The sequence below is a fragment of the Heloderma suspectum genome, chromosome 3 (genome assembly GCF_057233095.1).
Source record: "Heloderma suspectum isolate Gila_16-S chromosome 3, 16-S_ref, whole genome shotgun sequence".
NCBI classification, from domain to species: domain Eukaryota; kingdom Metazoa; phylum Chordata; class Lepidosauria; order Squamata; family Helodermatidae; genus Heloderma; species Heloderma suspectum.
In genome coordinates, this window is record NC_139460.1 from 286371630 (window position 1) to 286393221 (window position 21592).

At 41.8% G+C, this 21592-nt stretch overlaps 1 protein-coding gene across 5 annotated transcripts in view; it reads left to right on the plus strand.

Annotated features, from left to right (window-relative positions):
* The window catches only part of PLS1 (plastin 1), an 81735-nt gene that overhangs the window by 56725 nt on the left and 3418 nt on the right, over positions 1–21592 (plus strand). For all 5 annotated transcript variants that reach the window (XM_084847213.1, XM_084847210.1, XM_084847212.1 and 2 more), the window contains 5 exons: positions 2931–3009; positions 4743–4857; positions 7984–8117; positions 10489–10612; positions 20553–20677. In XM_084847213.1, the coding sequence (XP_084703339.1) occupies positions 2931–3009; positions 4743–4857; positions 7984–8117; positions 10489–10612; positions 20553–20677 (577 nt within the window). The remainder of the gene's footprint in view (positions 1–2930; positions 3010–4742; positions 4858–7983; positions 8118–10488; positions 10613–20552; positions 20678–21592) is intronic.

Below are 21592 nucleotides of genomic sequence, written 5' to 3' on the forward strand. Positions count from 1 at the left end.
TATGAACTATGATATGACTATATGAAATGTGAAAAGCCATGGAGGGAGAATAATCTGTGTTTCATTGGTAGTGTGACTATTTAGCATCAAATTGTGACTTTCATATTTAATGCTACATAGAAGTTGATTGCCATCTTTCACAGGTCAGGCTATTGCTCCAGTGCATTAGTATTGGTGAAGGGCAAAGATTTTTGCTGCCCTGGAGAAATAAGACCCATCGCAGTGACAATTATGCCTGATGGTTCTTGGGCATTTTTATTTCTGCAGAATGAATATGGAATGTGTTATTGACTACCATTTTCTTAATTGAAATTTAATTGTACCCAGTATTTTGCTATCTTGAGAGAGGGAATGAGAGGTACCATATTGATCAGTTGCTTATAACCTCTCTTGCTTATTCTCCCAGTACAATACTTTGCTATATAACATTGTGGTCACAGAAGAGAAGTGCCATAGGGCAAGTTGTTATAAACATGGCCCAGTTTCTCCGGGCTTTTCATTATTTGTCCCTTCTGCCACATAAAATATAGTGTGTGTTCCCCATAAGGTATATTTTGAACAATGAAAAAGAGTGAGGGAGTGGGGGCTAATGAAAAGCTGGCCAGTTTTCAGCCATCTGAAAAGCTTTACAATTCTTATGTGCCTTTATAACAAAGAATCTTGTTTAGAATGGCATATTAAATAAGTGTGTTATTTTTAGTTCCACTGGTTTTTTTAGTCAGAATTGTATTCTTTCAACTTGCACGCTATTGCTCCTTTTCGTCTAGAGTGGATTTTTCTGGCATTATTCAGCATGCAGTTTTAATTCTTAGTGTGAGTGAATTGCTGAATGTTTCTTTTAGCATCTGATATTCTTTCTGTAATAAGCTTTCCTGGAAGCATTTGCTAGTTGTCTTTGAAATGTTCAAAATATATTTTGGTTAGAGATAGTTTTAGAAATTATCTCAAACAAACAAATAAAAATAGTCTCTATCATTGACCCCAAGAGACATTATAGTCCAAATTTAAATAACGTAAAGTATTCTCAATGAAGGAAACTTCTGAATAAAATACAATTCAATTTCAGCAGAACAAGCCAACCATGACAAAATAATTGTATACAGTTCTCTTTAAATAAAATGCATATACTTGTACATAAACATTGCCTTTTTTGGCTTGCTATTCACAATGTCAAATTGTAAAATATGCTGAAAAACTAACAGAAGCATACATCTAAACTGAATTGTTTAAATATTTAATTTCTACCCATTCATATATCATGGATTTAGGCTCCAGTCCCATACCCACTTACCTGGGAGTAAGCACCATTAAACTCAGTGAGTCTTACTTCTGAGTAGATATGTATAGAATTCCAATATTTTATAATAATATTATATATGGTAACATGTTATGGTATTTGGTATATAGGCCAATTTGCTAACACATAAATAAGAAAAAGACCAGAATAATAGGATAAATAGAAAAATAATTGCAGTTTAGTGTGCAAGTGTGAGTGGAGTCTGGGCAATCGTGCTGGGGCCATATACCAGCAATGGGATAGCCCTGCCCAGTTTTGGTGTGGCCTTGCCCATTGCTGGCATGTAGACCCTGATGTGCTTGTCTAGGACCAATTTGGCCCTCAAGCCAAAAAATGTTCCCCATCCCTGGGTCATGGAAAAGGGCTAGAAAGCTATATTCATATGTTATAATCCCTAGAGGCTTGATCTATACATGTAGCAAACTGAGGTGGTAAGAATCTTGAGGTGGAAACATGAGCTGTGCTATTTCAGATTTCAGGGAGGAGCACTGCATATAAATGCTCACCCAGGTCTGGCCCTCCCATGAAGCAGAGTGAAGTGCCTGCATCGGGCAGTGGAGTGGAAGGAGTGGCGAATTGCACCGCTTCCCCCCATTCTGGAGGGCCCACTGCCTCATGCCTCCAGCTGAAGCTTTGGAGAGCCCTATCAGTTGCTCTCCCACTGTGGCATTTGCTGTGTCTTTTCTCAACTAGCTCACTGTTTTCTTGTTAAGTACATACTGTATAAAAGGGTGAAAAATATTTAATTGTTAAGTAGCAGTGTCACTATTACTGTGAGGTTCTGATAGAAAATGGTGTATTGTGAAGGGAAGTCAGGCAACTTTAATATATCATGGTGGCAATAGGTAGTGTACAGTTTTCCTAAACTTATGTCATATAAACACAGGTATACATTTAACATTAACACAGTATTGACCAACTTAGAGCACAATCCTATGCATGTTTAGACAGAAAAAACTCCTACAACTCCCAGTATTCCCTAGGCAGGAGTTGGGGAATTGTAGGACGTTTTTCTGTCTAAACATACATAGGATTGCACCCTTACTTGGTAAAAACTGTAGTAATGCCAATAAGAGAGTCAGTGTGGTATAGTGGATTAAGTATTTGTCTTCGACTTGGAAGACCTATGTTCAAATACCCTCTCAATATGCAGTTGGGTGGCCTTGCACAATTCTCTCTCAACCAAATTGAATTAGTGATTGTTATAATGGTGGTGGTGATGGGAAGATTACTTCATATATACTTCCCTGAGCTCCTTAAACTAGAGTTGGTGTACAAATACAATAAGTTCTTTTTTAAAAAAAAATTATTTAATTCTCACCATCTACACATCTCAAATAGTAGAATATTTTTGTTTTCTTTTGTATAGCACTGTGTCCTGTTCCCCACCCCACCACCCCATATGATGAGGAATTACATTTTTGATAGAAAGAAGGAACACCTTTTCTGCTTTGTGATGCCTATTCTATTTATACCCAGACATCTGGGCTTTGGCAGAGTTTAACAATCAGGTCAGAAGATATCATTCCTCAGGCAAAAATACATTACTTTGATAGTCTTTGACTAATGGCATGTATTAAATATTAAATGCTAAGGTGTGTATTCTAACAAACACTGTACCTTTTTGCTATAGGAGAAAGTAAGGAGGAGAGAACATTCCGGAACTGGATGAATTCTTTGGGTGTAACCCCTTATATTAACCATTTGTACAGGTAATATTTTCATATTTGACTTAGTTTGGCCATTCAACTGATTTATGGAGCAACCCTTGCTCATTAAAGTCTACTGGAAGACATTGATTCATTTCAGTGAGGTTTAAGGTTGTTTCCTTGTGTCCAGGCCTGTACCAGCACAGAAGTACCACCACCACACCACCTGCATCCATACCTCTCCCCAAAGATGTTGCTAGGCATTTGGGGCCCAGGCACATAGGACACAAATCTGTATAAAATCTGCATATGTTAATTTATATCTATATATGCAGATTTAGACATAATTACTAGGATGTATTTACATTTCACAGGAAACAAAGCCAGCTAATTAATCTCTCTTCCCAATTTTCGCAGATAAGATCAGTTCTTCATTTAATCTGTACCCTGACTCAGTTCATTGCAAGCTAATGGAAAATAGGTTTTCTTCTAATCATAACTGCTGTGCAGGGGGAGGTGTGTGTGTATGTGTGTGGTAGGGGAGGGGATTGCAGCATGTGGAAATGGGAGAGTTACCCCTTCTCTCCCCAGCTGCAATCGCCCTTGAAAATTGCCCCTGCATGGCATGTAAGATGAGAAAAAAAACCCTTCTCTTGACACCAACGTACAGTCAGGGTTGTGCAATTTCCCTTGAAAATTGCCCCTGCCTCTCCCTTAGCCAACTTGTGCAGCATCAAGTAAGCCGTTTGAGTCAATAGGTGTTATGGAACCAGTGCAAATTTCTTCCTGCCAAATCTAATAATAAGAGAGTAGGTTGCTGGAGAAATCCATTTGGGGAGTGGAATTAGTTTGGCTTTCCTAAGCTCGGCCCCCGGACTTCGTTTCAGTTCCCACTGCGGCTCCTGACTCAATCTGCAGTGAGTCGGGCCAGTTCACAGATTTTCCTGGAATTTTGCATATTTTTTAAGCTTCTGCAATTTGTGCAAATTTCTGATCGATTTGTGCAAATTATAGCTGAATTTGCATAATTTGCATAAATTAAGCCATGATTTCCAAAAAAATTGCTCGGACGTTTGCACAAATTGCAGAAAATTCCTGCAAACAAATTCACAAAAAGGTTTCCAGAGTTTGGGGAACAGCCCGTGGCTTGACTCATAGACACAAAGTGAGTCGTACACACTGTGGGACTCTTAACACGCCAAAAAAGAACCAGATTTCCTAGTGACAGACATCCCTATAAGGAAGGGATAGATTATTTTCTGTCAGATGGGGCTGGTTCAAGATTCTTGCCACCCTGGGGCAGGGTCACATTGATATGAGGTGATGGCAAGGCCATGTGGATTTAGTGTGCCCCAGAAGCTACTACAGGATTGCACAGGATTCTAGGATGCACTGTATAGGGAGCTGGCGATTTTGGAAACAGTGTGAGAGCCTAGGGTTGCATGTTCCTTCTAGCGTGGCTGACTATACCTCTTGAATTCTACTGCCCCAGTTCAGTTCTGCTTGTCTGTATGAGCTGAGCCAGTCACATTTTAGATAAACATAGCAGTCCTGTCAGTGCTTATGCTGTGATCCCTTGGATTCAATCTTGCATGGAATAATGATAACACAATACTTTAAAACAGGCATCATTTTTATTCTAATGAAACTAATGCTAAATAAATAGTTTAATGGAGGAGGGCTAGGCAAGGAAAGTTAGAGAAATTTACTGCGATACAGTACTGACAACATTCAGGGAATAGGTGATTTTGTAATATAAAGATCTTTCACTTTTTTTCTCCCTGCACTCTGACCAGTGACCTTGCTGATGCTTTAGTAATCTTCCAGCTCTATGAAATGATCCGTGTACCAGTACAGTGGAACCATGTCAACAAACCTCCATATCCTGTACTTGGGGGTAACATGAAAAAGGTTGGTAAATGTTTCTGTATTAGAAATTACAACGATTACTCAATGATGTGCTTAAATTGCACTAACATAAATGGTGTTAATATCCCTGGATTATTAACCCTGGTTTAAGATACAATATTAATAGGGTTACCATTCTTGAATTTTAAAAAAACTGTAGTTCCTTGGTGGAACTCTTGGGATGGAACTCAGCAAATAGGAGGCAGAGCATGTTGAGTCAGGGGATGAAGCATGGGGGCCATATAGTGGAGCATATGAAAAACGCTACACAGATTGGTGTAATGCAGTACAGATTATGGATGTTTTACAAACAAACAGCAAGTACTAAAAGTGCATGCAGAAAAGATCAATCAAGCAGCTGAGCTTAGCTGCAGAGAACATGTCAAGTCACATTTATAACATACATATATGCAGCATATTATTAAGATATTAAGCATTTAGAAGGCGTTATAGAAAAGATATACCCAATTTACAGATGGGGAATGAATACCAAGGACAATCAGTGGATCAGTGGCAGAAAACTCAAAACGCATGCAGAGCAGATGACCCTAGAAAAGCGAACAAAGTCATAGGCCACAGTTCAAGTCACACACATGCATTATGTAGAAAACATTTAGCCATTTTACAGATGGGAAACCCCAAGGCTGATAGTAGTACCAGGGACAATAAATGCATCTATAGCAGAGAACCCAAAACACATGCAGTGCAGATAGCATGCAGAAAGTGAACCAAACCACAGACTATATATCAAGTAAAAAATATACATTATATATAGTCAATGAAGCATTCAAACCACACATACAAAATCCGCAAAGAAATGCACACATAAATCTAATCCAACCCCCTGCTTGATATAGGAAATCCAGAGCTAGGGCCTATCAGGGTCATTTATAGGCACTCTTTTTCTATCGGGGATTGTGGTTCACTAAGCCAGTGAGGCTGAGCCCAAATCTCTCTTCCAAGCTCCAATTTGGCTTAGTTATGCTCAAGCAGAGCTGCAGGACTGATCTGTGTTGGCTAGTAACAGAAGAGCACTTTTAAGCAGCAAGGGAAGAGAACAGCACGGTGGTGAGAGGTAGGATATATCCAGTGATGACAGCAGCATGCAGCTGGCTGCCTGATGAGGGAACTCAAGGTACTATCCACATATCTGCTGGGCTGGAAAGGAAGGGAGGCAGTAATAGATTCAGCTTACTGTAAGGCCAGACGTTTTTGCATGTATCCGGTGCTGGGTCTTCCCTGCCCAGTATGCATGCATGCACAATGCATATATGTGCAAATAAATAATACAAAAGTAAGAGCAAACCGTAACGTTAACCTCTCCCCCTCATTTGGCAGCCAGCCCCCAAATGGCCAGCCCAGCTGAAGTCCAGTCAGTTGCCAACGGTACATATTAATAGCGTTTAAGCTTCTAAAATGATATGGCATTATTTAATTTATTAATTTCTATACCACCCAATAGCCAAAGCGCTCTGGGCAGTTCACAACAATTAAAACCATAAAGTACTACATAAGATACATGATAAAAGTTTAAAACCACAGTATAAAATAAAAGGAAAAACCAAGATAAAACCTAGCAGCAATGCAGCAAATTAAAATACAGTGACAGATTTAAAACAACAAAACTAAAAGACTAAAATGCCTGGGAAAATAGTAAGGTCTTTACCTGGTGCCAGAAAGAGCACAATGTAGGCGCCAGGTGAGCCTCTCTGGGAAGCTCGTTCCACAGCCAGGGTGTCAAATGGAATATTCTAAAATACTCCATGTTGGAGTGGAAGAAATGCTGTTTGGAAGCTTCAGGGCAGGCATACTAGAAACACATGCTCTGTACCTCAGTGGAAGGTAGCTTTCTTTCAGTCAAACAGTAGTTTAATTGAAAGAATAAATTTGTCAGGGTGGACACTGAGCCCATAGAACCTCACAGCAGTTCTGATTCTGAGGAGGAACAGCCGTCCGTGAGAGAGGAGCGTGCTCATCCCTCCCAGGCCTTGCAGCTGGCAGAGATTCCTCCTGCCGGCATTCCAGACATAGATAGAGGTCCTGGGAGTGAAAGAGCGCGGGAGGAGGGCTGGCTGGATGCTCAACGCAGTCGCAAAGAGCGACGAGCTATGGAGGGTGCGGAAAGGAGGTGTAGCGCCTGTTTGGTGCGCAAGCAATGGTCGCGTCCAGAGGACCCAAGAGAAAAGGGGAGGGACTCTCCCTAGCCCATAAGTTCAGGGTCTGCAAGTGATTCTCGTTCAAATGGGGACCAACTGTTTCCAACCTGGGGCATAGGTTACTCTGCTGTTCATAGCTTAGTCGCTGGTGATAGAGTTATTAAGTTGTAAAAGGAATAAAGCCTTGAAAAGAATCCTTTGTCTGTGTCTGGAGTTGGCTACTGGAGTAGACTGAAAGAGGCCAGCTAGGGCCCCCTGACAAAATTAGAAATAGAATTCATATTAAGTGTCCTCCTACAGGACTTTATCCAGGTCTGTGGTTCCTTCATGCTCATAGGGGAAACTGGTAGCAAGATCAAGGCAGGAAGAAAGTAAGACCTTGGATAGCTCCAATAGGGGGATATGGTCTTAGCAGGAAGCTGAAGCCTTATGAAATCTGACAAGACCTGCAGTCTGGTCAGTTCTGCCCCTCCTAGAGGAGCTGACTGGATTGTTAAAGGACCCTCAACTGATTTTGTAGCCTGAGCTGTCTGCGAGGCTGGAGAAATGGAAGTTCTGTTGGGACTCTTCCTCTTGAGTCAAAGGACAATGGCAGGACTGTGTCCTCTATCTGGGAGGGCCCTGAATAAAGCACTGACTGTCTTACCCCTGAGGAAATAGCCTGTGTCTCATCATCAGAATCCTTAGCTGCACACTGGGAGGCTCAACAGCTGCGGGTCATGACAGACTTTGCTCATACTGATACACTCATCTGCATCTCATTTGTCTGACAAATTATGTCTTGTCCAGAAAGCTTTCCAACCATATGCATGTAGATTAAATGTACTGATCTATTTGTATAGGTTGCTCTTGTGCTGGTGTCATGGCTGGTTTGCTCCTTCCAAAACATCATTTTAATAAATTATGGTTCCAATTATCTGTAATTTCTGAACCTGAATAGTAATTGACATTTCTATAAACAAATCACTTTTAGATTGAAAATTGTAACTATGCAGTGGAACTGGGGAAGACAAAGGCCAGATTCTCATTGGTTGGTATTGGTGGACAGGACCTCAATGAAGGCAACCCAACATTGACCTTGGCACTGGTGTGGCAATTAATGAGAAGGTAAGGATTTAGGGGAGCTCACAGAACACAATGGCTTTCAAAACCAAGATATCATCTTCATCTGTTTGCAACCAGATTTCAGATTTCATTTATAAGATCAGATAATTATTTTCAGGGTTACCGCCATAAAAAAGCTGATAGGTACAATTTAGGAACTTGCCCTTTTCGAAATGTGAATGTGCAACACAATCTTATCCATATTTACTTTGCCCAGATGGGTTTATTCCCTAGCAGGGGTGCCTGATGCAATACCTGCGGGGACCTTCAACGGCACCCACGAAGCTCCCTGCCTCCTTCCAGAAAATTATTTTAAGAAAAGCCTCAGAAGATGTTAGGGCAGTCTTCTTTCTCTTCCTTTCTAGCCTTGGTCTTTCCATCACCTCTACCTCTTTGCCTTGCTATTTCCCCCTCCCTCCGAGCCTCTAGCGTCACTGTTTCTCTCCCCTGCCCCTCTTTAGCTCACTTTTAACTAGCCAGGCCCCCATGGCAGCATTATGCAACCAGCCACATTCTTCATGGGAGTCATTTTGTGATGGTACCTACAATAGTTTCTCAAATTCCCAGATTTGCCCATGGATCCAAAAAGATCGGGGACCCTGCCTTAGTAAGTATGTATAGGAAAGTTTGTATAGGATTGCGGCCTAGAATGCCTATGCAAATAGTTGGTTCCAAACATCTAAATGTACACACTGCAATTTGTTTTCAGTCTTGTAAGAGATTACAGTGTTTACATTTGGAAATTCTGGAAGTCTATAGTATATGAAAAATGTTTATATTTATGTTCTGTACCACAGTTGATTCTATTTTATTAAGACATTTCTGTTCTCATTAAGTGTTCTTCAATACAAATGCTTAAAAATATATGATGTGAAAACAAAATTATCTGCTTTTGGAAGAGTAAATGTAGTTTCTAATACTACTTATAATCCACTAACTGGATTTCAAGTTGAAAGTCCCTAGTTATCAGTGTGCTAAATAAAAACAGCAACAAATACTTGGAATACTTTTATGTCCAGCAAGAAATGATTTCATTATGAAAACAGTCTGAGGTGGGAGAGCACACACATGCTGCCACCACCTCCCTTGCCATTGCTGCATCTGTGTCCCTCCGCTCCATCCACCCATTACATCTGTATCTCTCCCCACCACTTGTCCACCCACTGGCTGTGTCCATGTCCCTCCCTCTCTCTCTCCCCACCCACCCATCTCCTTTGCTACCCCCACCTGTCACGTCCATCTCCCTCACCACCCCCACCTGTCATGTCCATTTCTTTCCCTCCCCGTCACGTGCTTAGCACCCACATCTATCTCCTTTGACCCACTGACTCTTCCTCCCCCACTCCACTCAGCCCACTCACTAGTCACTACATCTCGTGCTGCATCTCCCACCCCATTGCAGTTCTCTGGAAAGCTGCATTAGCCAGAAAAGCCAAATGCCTACCTCTGAGGGACCGGGGCGGGGTGACCCTGGAGGTTGCGTGTACTGCAGGCAACCTCCAGGGATACCCCCTCCCACAATGTCTGGTTCTGAGGAAAGACCCCTCAGAATTTGGCATTTGGGTCTGGCTGGTTTTCTCAGGCTGACTTGGCTCTTCAGAGAACTTGCCTGCCCACTGGCTGCTTGCTCTGAGAGTGTCCTCAGAGTGGGCAGCAGTGCCAGCAATAGCAGCAATGGGGTGGGAGCTGCCGCAGCAATGGGGTGCATGGGCAGGTGGCATGCAGCAGTGGCATGTTCTCCTGGCTGGGGAGGGAGCATGCAATTTGCCACTCTCTCCACTTGGCTGCCTAAGGTGGGGGATTCATCCCGCCTTATGAGAGGGCCAGCTCTGTATCCATGGAAGGAAAAGCAGCTTGGGGATTTGGAATAGAGAATCTGTAGGCAGGTAAAGTGTTAAGGCTGCCAGTCCCTACTGCTGCCTCTCTGCTCCGAATTACTACCCCAAATTTGGTGGTTGTGTGTTTTTTAATTTGTGTCAGGTTTATTCATTAGTTCCTGATGAGTGGTCTATAAGCCACAGTCCAGTGTGGCTAAGGGTAGCAATGCCTATCTTGCATCAGTTACTCTCTGCTGTCAGTCTCTTCTCTGGTCTATCTGCCACCCAGCAGTTCGGCTGGATTGTACTTTCCTTGGCTTACGATGCTTGAGTAGCATTGTGCTAGCTGGTGCTGGGTCAGCTTCTGGAAAGTTGTGGCTTGTTTTTATCTCAGTGTAGGCTTTTCTCCTTCCCCTGTTCCCAGTGAAGGCACAGCCAATATAGATTTCATTGTCTGAAAACAGTAATTTATCATTATTGTAAGACATTACTAGGAGAACACTGGACAATTTTGTATATTATGGTCAGTTGCAAATACTATGACCTTTCTATTGCAGGTACACTTTGAATGTACTGTCAGACCTTGGAGAGGGTGAGAGAGTAAATGATGAAATTATTATTAAATGGGTGAATCAAACTCTTGCAAATGCAGATAAAAGCACTTCAATAACTAGCTTCAAGGTAATGAAGAGATTCTCCAAAGAAAGAAAATGTAAATTAATCAGCTATAGAATGTTTTGATGGAAATAGATTTATAGCAGAGGTTTAGCATTAGTCCTTCTGTAAGTGGCTGCAAAATATCTTTGAGATTATACATGTCTTAAAAAACAGATTCACAGTTTATATGTATTTAAATACACACCAGTATGGCTATAAGATCATGTGTGTTTGCAGTGAACCCTTAAACTTTTGTCGGTATGTTTTCTATTTAAATAGAAGGAAAACTGCTTAGTGGCAATGTAGTTTTGGCGCATGATAGAAGAACTTACTCAATAAGCAAACCTGAAACTTCTCAGGATGGCTTTCGAAGAACTAAATATTTATCACATCCTGTGGTAGAAGTGAGATTTGAGGCACACTTGTAATATGATGTTGCATTTAAACCAGCAGAGGGCATGTTGTTGTTGTTTAGTTGTTAAGTCGTGCCCGACTCTTCGTGACCCCATGGGCCATAGCACGCCAGGCCTTCCTGTCCTCCGCTCTCTCCCGGAGCATGCTCAGTTTCATATTCATTGCATCGGTGATGCTATCTAGCCATCTCATCCTCAGCTGTCCCCTTCTCCTTTTGCCTTCAGTCTTTCCCAGCATCAGGGTCTTTTCCAGGGAGTTTTCTCTTCGCGTTAGGTAGCTAAAATATTTGAGCTTCAGTTTCAGTATCTGTCCTTCCAATGAGCACTCAGGGTTGACTTCCTTTGGGATTGACTGATTTGACCTCCTTGCAGTCCAGGGGATTCATAAGAGTCTTCTCCAGCACTACAGTTCGAAAACATCAATTCTTCGGCGCTCAGCCTTCCTTATAGTCCAGCTCTCACAGCCATACATTACTACTGGGAAAACCATACCTTTGATTGTACAGACCTTTGTCGGCAAAGTGATGTCTCTGCTTCTTACTATGCTGTCTAGGTTTGCCATAGCTTTCCTCCCAAGGAGCAAGCGTCTTTTAATTTCATGGCTACAGTCACCGTCTGTCACTGCTTCCATTTCTTCCCCTTCTGTATGCCAGGAAGTGAGGGGGCCAGATGCCATGATCTTAGTTTTTTTAATGTTGAGTTTCAAACCAGCTTTTGCACTCTCCACTTTCACCCTCAACAAGAGGCTCTTTAGCTCCTCTTCACTTTCTGCCATTAGGGTGGTATCGTCTGCGTATCTGAGGTTGTGGATAATTCTCCCGGCAATCTTAATTCTGACCTGTGATTCATCCAACCCGGCATTTCTCATGATGTACTCTGCATATAAGTTAAATAAGCAGGGCAACAATATGCAGCCTTGTCGTACTCCTTTCCCAATTTTGAACCAATCGGTTGTTCCATGTCTGGTTCTTACTGTTACTTCTTGACCCTCGTACAGGTTTCTCAGGAGACAGGTAAGGTGGTCTGGTACTCCCATCTCTATAAGAATTTGCCAGAGTTTGCTGTGATCCACACAATCAAAGGCTTTAGCGTAGTCAATTAAGCAGAAATGGAAGCAGAATTTTTTTTTGGAATTCTCTTGCTTTCTCCATGATCCAGCGAATGTTGGCAATTTGATCTCTAGTTCCTCTGCCTCTTCGAAACCCCGCTTTTATTTCTGGTAGTTCTTGGTTCACATACTGCTAGGGATGGCCGAGAATTTCTCCCCGAAACTTCGGGGGGCCGAGTGCCAACGCATTCGGCCCCCCGAAATCGGCGGTGAAATTCTCCGCCCCCCCCCCCCCCCGGGATGGGACTTACCTTTGGCGAATGTCCCTCCCGGCGGCGGGTCCCGGTGGCGGTTCGTCGGCCTTTCGTCGGGGCGGGGGCGGCAGCCGGTCTTCCAACTGGCTGCCGCCACCGCCATTACAAAGTAAAGTGTAAAAAAAACCCCAAACCCCGTGATAGGCTACGTTCTAGATTTCCAAAGTCAGCCATGATAGGCTACGTTAATCGTTATGTAGCCTATCACGGGTGATTTTGGAAAAAAAAAAAAAAGCACGTACGCAAACGGCAGCACCCTATGGGCGCCGCCATTTGCGTTCCTTATTTGGTCCCGGTAGACCAAATAAGTAGACTAAGTAGACTACTTATAGACTACGTCTATAAGTAGACGTAGACTACGCCATACTAAATCTTTACGTAGACTACCAGGACCAAATAAGGAACACAAATGGCGGCACACATAGGGCGCCGCCATTTGCGTACGCGCTTTTTTTTTTTTTTCAAACTCACCCGTGATAGGCTACGTAACGATTTACGTAGCCTATCACAGCTGACTTTGGAAATCTAGCCGTGATAGGCTACGTTAATCGTTACGTAGCCTATCACGGGGTTTTTTGTTTTTGTTTTTTTACACTTTTTCTTTCGCGGCTGGGGAGACGGGGCGCTTCTCCCCAGCCTGAATTTCGGCCGGGTGAGGCAGGGCGCCTCCCCCCCCGACCTGAATTTCGGCTGGGCGAGGCAGGGCGCCTCCCCCCACCGGCCTGAATTTCGGGGGCAGAAACGAAGCGCCTCCCCCCCACCGCGAAGCAAGCTGCGGGACAAGGTAAGTCCCTTTTGTACATCCCTACATACTGCTGAAGCCTAGCTTGTAGGTTGGGATGTCAGAGAATTTCTCCACAAATCTCGGAGAGGCCGAATGCCAGCGCATTCGGCCCCCCAAAATCAGTGGCGAAACAGTCTGCCCCTCCCCCGCCGGGACGGGACTTACCTTGGGCGAATCTCCCTGGCGGCGGCAGCTCCAGTGGCAGTGCGGCAGCGGCCAGTCTTCCGACTGGCTGCCGCCGCCGCCATTTCCAGTAAAAAAAAAAAAAAAAAGTGATACGCTACGTAAAGATTTATGTAGCCTATCACAGCTAGATTTTTAAAAAAATACCGTGATAGGCTACGTAAATGTTTATGTAGCCTATCACGGCTGAGTAAAAAAACAAACAAACAAACGTGCGTACGCAAATAGCTTACTATTTGCGTTCCCCTTATTTTCGCTGTAGTCTACGTAAATGTTTACATCGACTAGATGTGCCAAAAGAAGGAATGCAAATGGCGGCGCCCATGGGCGCCGCCATTTGCATATGCGCGGTTCGTTTGTTTGTTTTTTTACTCAGCCATCATAGGTTACGTAAACATTTACGTAGCCTATCACGGCTGACTGCAGGGACACAAACGGCGGCGGCTATGGCCGCCGCCATTTGCGTTCCCGGCCGGCTAGGATTTGCAGCGGGAAGGACGGGGCGCCTCCCCCCGGCCAGAATTTCGGGCGGGAGGGGCGGGGCACCTCCCCCCCCGGCCAGAATTTCAGGGGGAGGGACGGAGCGCCTCCCCCCCATCGCGAATCAATTTTGTCATAAGGTAAGTGACTTTCGTACATCCCTACTTGTAGGATTTTGAGCATAACCTTGCTGGCATGTGAAATGAGTGCAATTGTGCAGTAGTTTGAACACTCTTTGGCATTGCCCTTCTTTGGAACTGGAATGTAAACTGACCTTTTCCAGTCTTGTGGCCACTGTTGAGTGTTCCAAATTTGTTGGCATATTGAGTGCAGCACTTTAACAGCATCATCTTTTAGGATTTTAAATAGCTCAGCTGGAAGACTGTCATCTCCGCTAGCTTTGTTGTTAGTAATGCTTCCTAAGGCCCACTTGACTTCACTCTCAAGGATGTCTGGCTCAATGACCGCACTATCATGGCTATCAGGGACATTAAGATCTTTCCTGTATCGTTCTTCTGTTTATTCTTGCCACCTCTTCTTAATCTCGTCTGCTTCTGTTAGGTCCCTGCCCTCTTTGTCCTTTATCATGCCCGTCTTTGCACAAAACGTTCCCTTGATATCTCCGATTTTCTTGAAAAGATCTCTAGTCTTTCCCATTCTATTGCTTTCCTCGATTTCTTTGCATTGTTCATTTAAGAAGGCCTTCTTGTCTCTCCTTGCTATTCTCTGGAACTCTGCATTCAGTTGGATATATCTTCTCCTTTCTCCCTTGCTTTTCGCTTCCCTTCTTTCCTCAGCTACTTGTAAAGCCTCATCAGACAGCCACTTTGCTTTCTTGCATTTCCTTTTCTTTGGGATGGATTGAGTTGCTGCCTCCTGAACAACGTTATGGACCTCCGTCCATAGTTCCTCAGGCACTCTGTCTATCAGGTCTAATCCCTTAAAACTATTCCTCACCTCCACTGTATATTCATAAGGGATATGATTTAGGTCATAACTGAATGGTTTAGTGGTTTTCCCTACGTTCTTCAATTTAAGCCGAAATTTTGCAAGAAGCAGCTCATGATCTGAGCCACAGTCAGCTCCAGGTCTTGTTTTTACTGACTGTATAGAGCTTCTCCATCTTTGGCTGCAAAGTACATAATCAGTCTCTTTGGCTGCAAAGTACATAATCAATCTGATTTCGATATTGACCATCTGGTGATGTCCATGTGTAGAGTCACCTCTTGTGTTGTTGGAAAAGAGTTTTTGCTATGATCAGCGTGTTCTCTTGACAAAACTCTATTAGCCTTTGTCCTGCTTCATTTTGTACACCAAGGCCATGCTTGCCTGTTATCCCGGTGATTTCTGGACTTCCTACTTTAGCATTCCAGTCCCCTATGATGAAAAGGACATCTTTTGTTGATGTTAGTTCTAGAAGGTGTTGTAGGTCTTCATAGAACCGATCAACCTCAGCTTCTTCAGTCTCAGTGGTTGGGGCATAGACTTGAATTACTGTGATGTGGAATGGTTTGCCTTGGATTCGTACTGTGAGCATTCTATTGTTTTTGAGATTGTACCCCAGCACTGCTTTTCCCACCCTTTTATTGACTATGAGTGCTACTCCATTTCTTCTAAGGGATTCTTGCCCACAGTAGTAGATATAATGGTCACCTGAATTAAATTCGCCCATGCTTGTCCATTTTAGTTCGCTGATTCCCAAGATGTCGATGTTCAATCTTGCCATCTCTTGTTCAAAATTGGGAAAGGAGTACAACAAGGCTGCATATTGTCGCCCTGCTTATTTAACTTATATGCAGAGTACATCAACGTATGGCTGTGAGAGCTGGACTATAAGGAAGGCTGAGCGCCGAAGAATTGATGCATTCGAACTGTGGTGCTGGAGAAGACTCTTACGAGTCCCCTGGACTGCAAGGAGGTCAAATCAGTCCATCCTGAAGGAAATCAACCCTGAGTGCTCATTGGAAGGACAGATAGTGAAGCTGAAGCTCAAATATTTTGGCCACCTAATGCGAAGAGAAAAGTCACTGAAAAAGGCCCTGATGCTGGGAAAGACTGAAGGCAAAAGGAGAAGGGGACAGCAGAGGATGAGATGGCTAGATAGCATCACCGATGCAATGAATATGAACTTGAGCACACTCAAGGGGAAGAGCGGAGGACAGGAAGGCCTGGCATGTTATGGTCCATGGGGTCACAAAGAGTTGGACATGACTTAATGACTGAACAACAACAACAACTTGCCTTGATTCATTGATCTTACATTCCAGGTTCCTACGAAGGGAGTGAAATCTGGTGCTTCCAGCAAATATGAGACAGTAAAAATCAAAAACCATAGATTAGAGTGTTTCTACTTCATAAAAGTATCAGCATTTCCATACAATCTTTTCTTATAATTAATTTTTATTGTACATGTTGAACAATAGAAAACAAAGCAAAACTTAAAGATGAAAAGAAAAAAATTGTAGCTACATATGAGAAAATGTGGCTTTCTACAAATTATACATAAACTTCAACAAAAGCAGACCAAATATCCAAATAAGTATCCATTTCACAGGTGGTATCTATACACCACCCTTTCAGATATTGAAAGCGTTATATGGCCTTCAGTCCATTACATTATAGAAGGTGAGCGTTTATCCCTCCAGTGTTGTAATATTAGTCCTTTAGCTGTCAAAAGGGTGCAAATAATTCATTGTGCTGACCATGCATTAACTTCCAGGAAGCAGGTAGATAATTTAAAAGGGAATGTACATCAGTAAATATTAAAGAGTATTCCAATACAAAGTTTATCCATATAATAACCTCCTCCCAGAAAGAGGCAACTATTGGGCATTGCCAAAACATATGGTTAAAAGGATCAGTAGCAGTATTACACCTCCAGCAATTAGCTGATTCAGGCTGTCTTTAAACCCAGTTTAAATGGTGTATTTAAATACTATGGGATGCACCACCATTTCTCAGCCACTAGATGGCACTGTTTTTCATTGAAAGATATACAGGCTGGTGAGAAAGAGCGTGGAGGGAGCAATCCTATGGCTGCTAGACAGCGGCTAGACAGCCATAGGATATCTGGTTTTCCGGGAACTGACCTTGGAGCCTATGCGGCTCCTGGAGAACTGACCTCCCCCTTGTTCTGCGCTGCTTCCGAGGCAGTGTGGATCAGCCCCGTCCTCTGCACTCGCAAGAGGAGCATGGAGCAGCCAAAAAGGGTTGTTCTGGGGGGCATTCTGGGGACGGGAGGGCGGAAATGCCTGTACGACACATCCAATGTATCGTACAGCAGCCACCACCACCCCCAGCCCTCCTGCAGCTAGACAGCTGCAATCAGGTGTCTAGCCGAAAATGCAGGGCAGGAGAAGCACGGAGGGAATGATCCCCGCTGTGCTTCTCCTGCCCTGCATTGGATAGGTGGTTGCCGCTGAGTTCAGAGACCTATCTGAATAGGATTGCATCCTTAGTTGCATTCTTCATCTAATGAGCCAATTCTCATGTGCCACAGAGATGGAAGAAAATGCTCCGGCGGGCACCTGGATTTTCCTTTAATGTAGAGACAAACCTTTAATAAAGAAACACTGTGGCATCCAACAGACATGAAACAAGAGTTTTTGCTGAATAAGGCATAACTGGAGATCCATGGACACTTCAGATACAGATGCTAATGCAATGATCCATTGATTAGGCAAAATAGGACAATCCTGTTCCCTATTGTATTCCTACATAAGACCCTGTGTATCATATTTGTTGACTGATAATAAATATTTATAAACATAGATTGTTGGTCAATATCACTGCTCAGCCTCAATAAGTGCTTCCAGTAGCAAAGGAGACTCTTCTAAAGCAAGGACCAAACCTAGATTCTAACACATGTTGCAATTGGAAGTATTGCCATTCAGCCATAGCAGGCAAATTGTATTTAACGCTCAAGGCCATGAATGACAAAAATTAATCAGCACCCACTAGTTGATCCAAGGTAAATATCAATTTTATCAGTTTATAAAATATCAGGTTTGCCACAAAAATACTTTCTTCCCATTTTTTAAAATCTGGGTTTCTCTATATAGTAAATTTAGCATGAGAAAATGGATCAAAATGTAATTGATGTGACATTGTGCACCACACCGCTCTAACAGCCATAACAGTGGTAAATCCCGTGAAATCTCATTAATCAACTCACTCATATTTAGTTTGATCATTTGAGATATGTCTCTGGAAATAAGAAATATGTATTCCCAAACAAGTAATAATATCTGGACACCAACAAAATTGCTAATTAGCTAATACACGTCAAGGTATAGTATCTCCAATTGGCACCAATTCCAACTTTGACCAGTTAACTGAATAGCAGGACAAATTGCCAAAAGTGTTAATCAACTGCATTGAATCTGGAACAGATGACTGGAGTTTCGAGATAAACAATAAAAGATCATCAGCATAAAGAATAATTTTAAATTCTAAACTCATGAACAAAACTGTGAATGCTACTGTTTTGTCTAATAGTACAAGCCAGAGGTTCTAAACATAAGTCAAATAAATATCAGAGGTGAAAGTGGACTTCTTTGTCTAGTGCCTGTCCCTGGTGAAAAGAAAGCCAAAAAAAGACCATTAGTAATAATCCTAGCTTTGGGGTTGAATATACAATTCAAACCAATTTCAGAAATTTTGTGGGAAAGCCAAAATTACTCAACTTGGCAAAAATAAATTTCTAATGTCAGAGGCCTTTTCAGTGTCCAGAGAAACAATATTTGCACAATATAAAGAAATTAAATGCCCCATCTTGTGGTAGAAGTGAGATTTGGGGCACACTTCTGATATGATGTTGCACTAAAACAAGCAGAGGCATACACCTTAACAAAGGGAGTGAAATGTTGATGCTTCTACCAAATATAAAACAGTAAATAAAATTACCATAGATTAGAGTGTTTCTGTTTCATAAATATATCAACATTTCTTAAGAAATATTTGCTAAATAGTCGAGAATAAAACAACGGATAATTTTCTGATGGCAGATTCAGTTATCATTCTTATAAAGTAAACAGAACTCATGAAAAGCAAAGCAGCAAGGCAGCTCAGTACAGCCTATATTTCCACTGATTTCACTAGGACTTGTACATGTGTCCGTATGATTTATTGCAGTTTACAGGTTTTGCTTGTATATTCAGACAAAGGCATCTCCAATAGCCATGCATATATGTTTGAAATAAATCAGTATGTTGTGCCACAAATCATAAAAGAAATTTAGAACCCCAAATGTTCATTCTTCAAAAAAAATAGTTACAAACCCTTTGGCTCTCTTTTTGTAGTCTTGTCTGAATTCTTCTGTTCCGTAAGTCAAAATAAGACTACCATCTCTAAAAATACCCTGTTATGTAAGCCTACATTAGTTTTAATGGGATTTGAGCAGGTATAGTATTCTGAAGATCAGACTACTCAGCAGTGAAAATACACGTGTCAAATGAAATTTACATTTGGGCCATTTAGCCCAATATATTTTATGATAGAATAATGTACTGACATGTTCCACAATGATTAGTACTAAAAAGGGATTTTATGACCAACACATTTATTGAGACACATCAGCTAAATAGCTCAAAGGGATAACAAAGTGCTATATTTCAGTGCGCAGTGTGCATAGTGAGTGGCAAATAAGCACTGAGCAAATCTTGAAATCATAGCTTTAATCTGTCAGGAGGAATAGCATGCTGAGGCTCTCAAGAAACAGAGCTAATTACATCATTCTATGGCACTTCCAGCTGATTTCTTGATGTCATGGACTAGATTGCCCATCTGCTTTTGCTGTTGGAAGAATGTGAGTACAGCAGTAGTGCCTGCTATTTTAAGGCAGAGAGGAAGTACATTTCATTATCATAGTAATAAAATGTAGAGTTCAAAGTAGTATTGGGATTCCAGGAATAAGCAGATTATGGCATTTATATCTATTTTTAAATCTATTTTTATTTTATTTTTATAAATGAAATAAACACTACCAACAATATAATCAGAATCTTCAGTTTCCAACATTACAGTATTCTAAGAAAAAGAAAAAAGGGAGGATAGGAAAAGAAGGAAGAGAAAAAAAGAAAAAACAGAATTATATTAAACTTCAAAAAAAACAAACCAAATATCCAAACAGTCTTATAGCACAGAAATAGAAGCAAACAATCCATTTCCATTGGCCATAAATTACCATTCAGTTAACACGTATTAATAAACGTTAAAGGTTTAGCCAACAAGGAATAGTAATAATAATAATCCCATAATGATATTAATAATACTAATACTAATAAAAAGGGGGGAAAGAGGTTTAAGAAAAGGATAAAAACAGGAACAAATCATTTGTATATTATAAGTAAGATCATATTTAAAAATATATTTATATGTGTACACAGATACACAAAAATATGGCATTTATAAACAAGCAAAAGGAAATTCTAATCGCAGAAGAAAGTCGATGTAAATATAAATATATGAAATGTCATTCTGGCAGATGCAAGATATTTCTGAAAACCTTTTATAACAAAACACACACAAGAGGGTACTTTGATGGTTTTTACTGGAACACGTGTGACTTTATGTTCATTCATGATCTGACAATAAGTCCATATACTGAAGTGACAAGTACAGGCTTTATGTATCAGTGAGAGAGTAGATAAAGAAAAAGGAGATGTATGGCAAAATATTGATGAGAATGAAAGAAAATCCAGTTTTCATTGGTAATGAAACATTTTAACATTTCTTCTTTCAGGACAAATCTATTAGCACCAGTTTACCTGTGTTAGATTTAATAGATGCCATTGCACCAAAAGCAATCCGTCCAGAAATGGTTAAGAGGGAAGATCTTACGGAAACAGACAAGCTGAATAATGCTAAGTAAGTCTTTGCAGCACATTTTATTCCTTTATTAAACACAACAGCGCTGATCCAGTTCTAAGTGCACATAACTAGTTGCGCATATCAATTAATTCCATAGGGCTAGTCTGTTACAGCAAAAATAATAAACTCTCCTGTGTCACCTTAAAGGCTAACATTTTTGTGGCCTAAATTTTCATGGACTAGAACCCTTTGAGGTGTTATTCTCAGCTGGCAGATATATGCCTACTGTTCCATGTCTGCCTGACTTTCAACTTAGATTGTATGCATCTAACAAAGTGCACTCTTGTCTATGAAAGCTCATGCCATATGGCAACTGGTAGCTCTCAGTGGGGACACCAAAAGATGCATCCAGTCCTTTCAATGATCATTGCAGTGTTTCAGTGCACATCTCAACCTGCTTCTGCAAGTGAGTCTCATTTGCTGGATCAGAGCTCAAGTGTTAGGCACACTAATTCAGCATGCTTTACATAGGGATGTGCGAATCCACCCCTGTTCAGGTTCTCTGGGTGCCTGCCCAGCCCCTGCCCCCGCTCGCCGGTTCCCAGACCGTGCTCAAGCCCCTCCCGTGCTTGGCGAGCAGCCCACATTTACCCTGGCAGCCCCTTTGAGGTCCATGGCCGCCATTTTTTGAAAAACAAAATGGCAATTGCAAAAATGTGCACGTTTGCTTAGGCACAAAAACGCACACTTTTGCAAAAAATGTGCATTCTGCACATATGCAAATATGTGCATTTGCAAAATGCACATTGCGCATATGCAAATATGTACAAATATGCATATTCATGGAAATGCACATTTTCACGCATATGTAAATATACACGTTTTTGTGACTGCCATTTTATTTTTCAAAAAATAGTGACTGTGAAGCACAACGAGGCTGCCAGTGTGAGTGCAGGCCGCTTGACAAGCGTG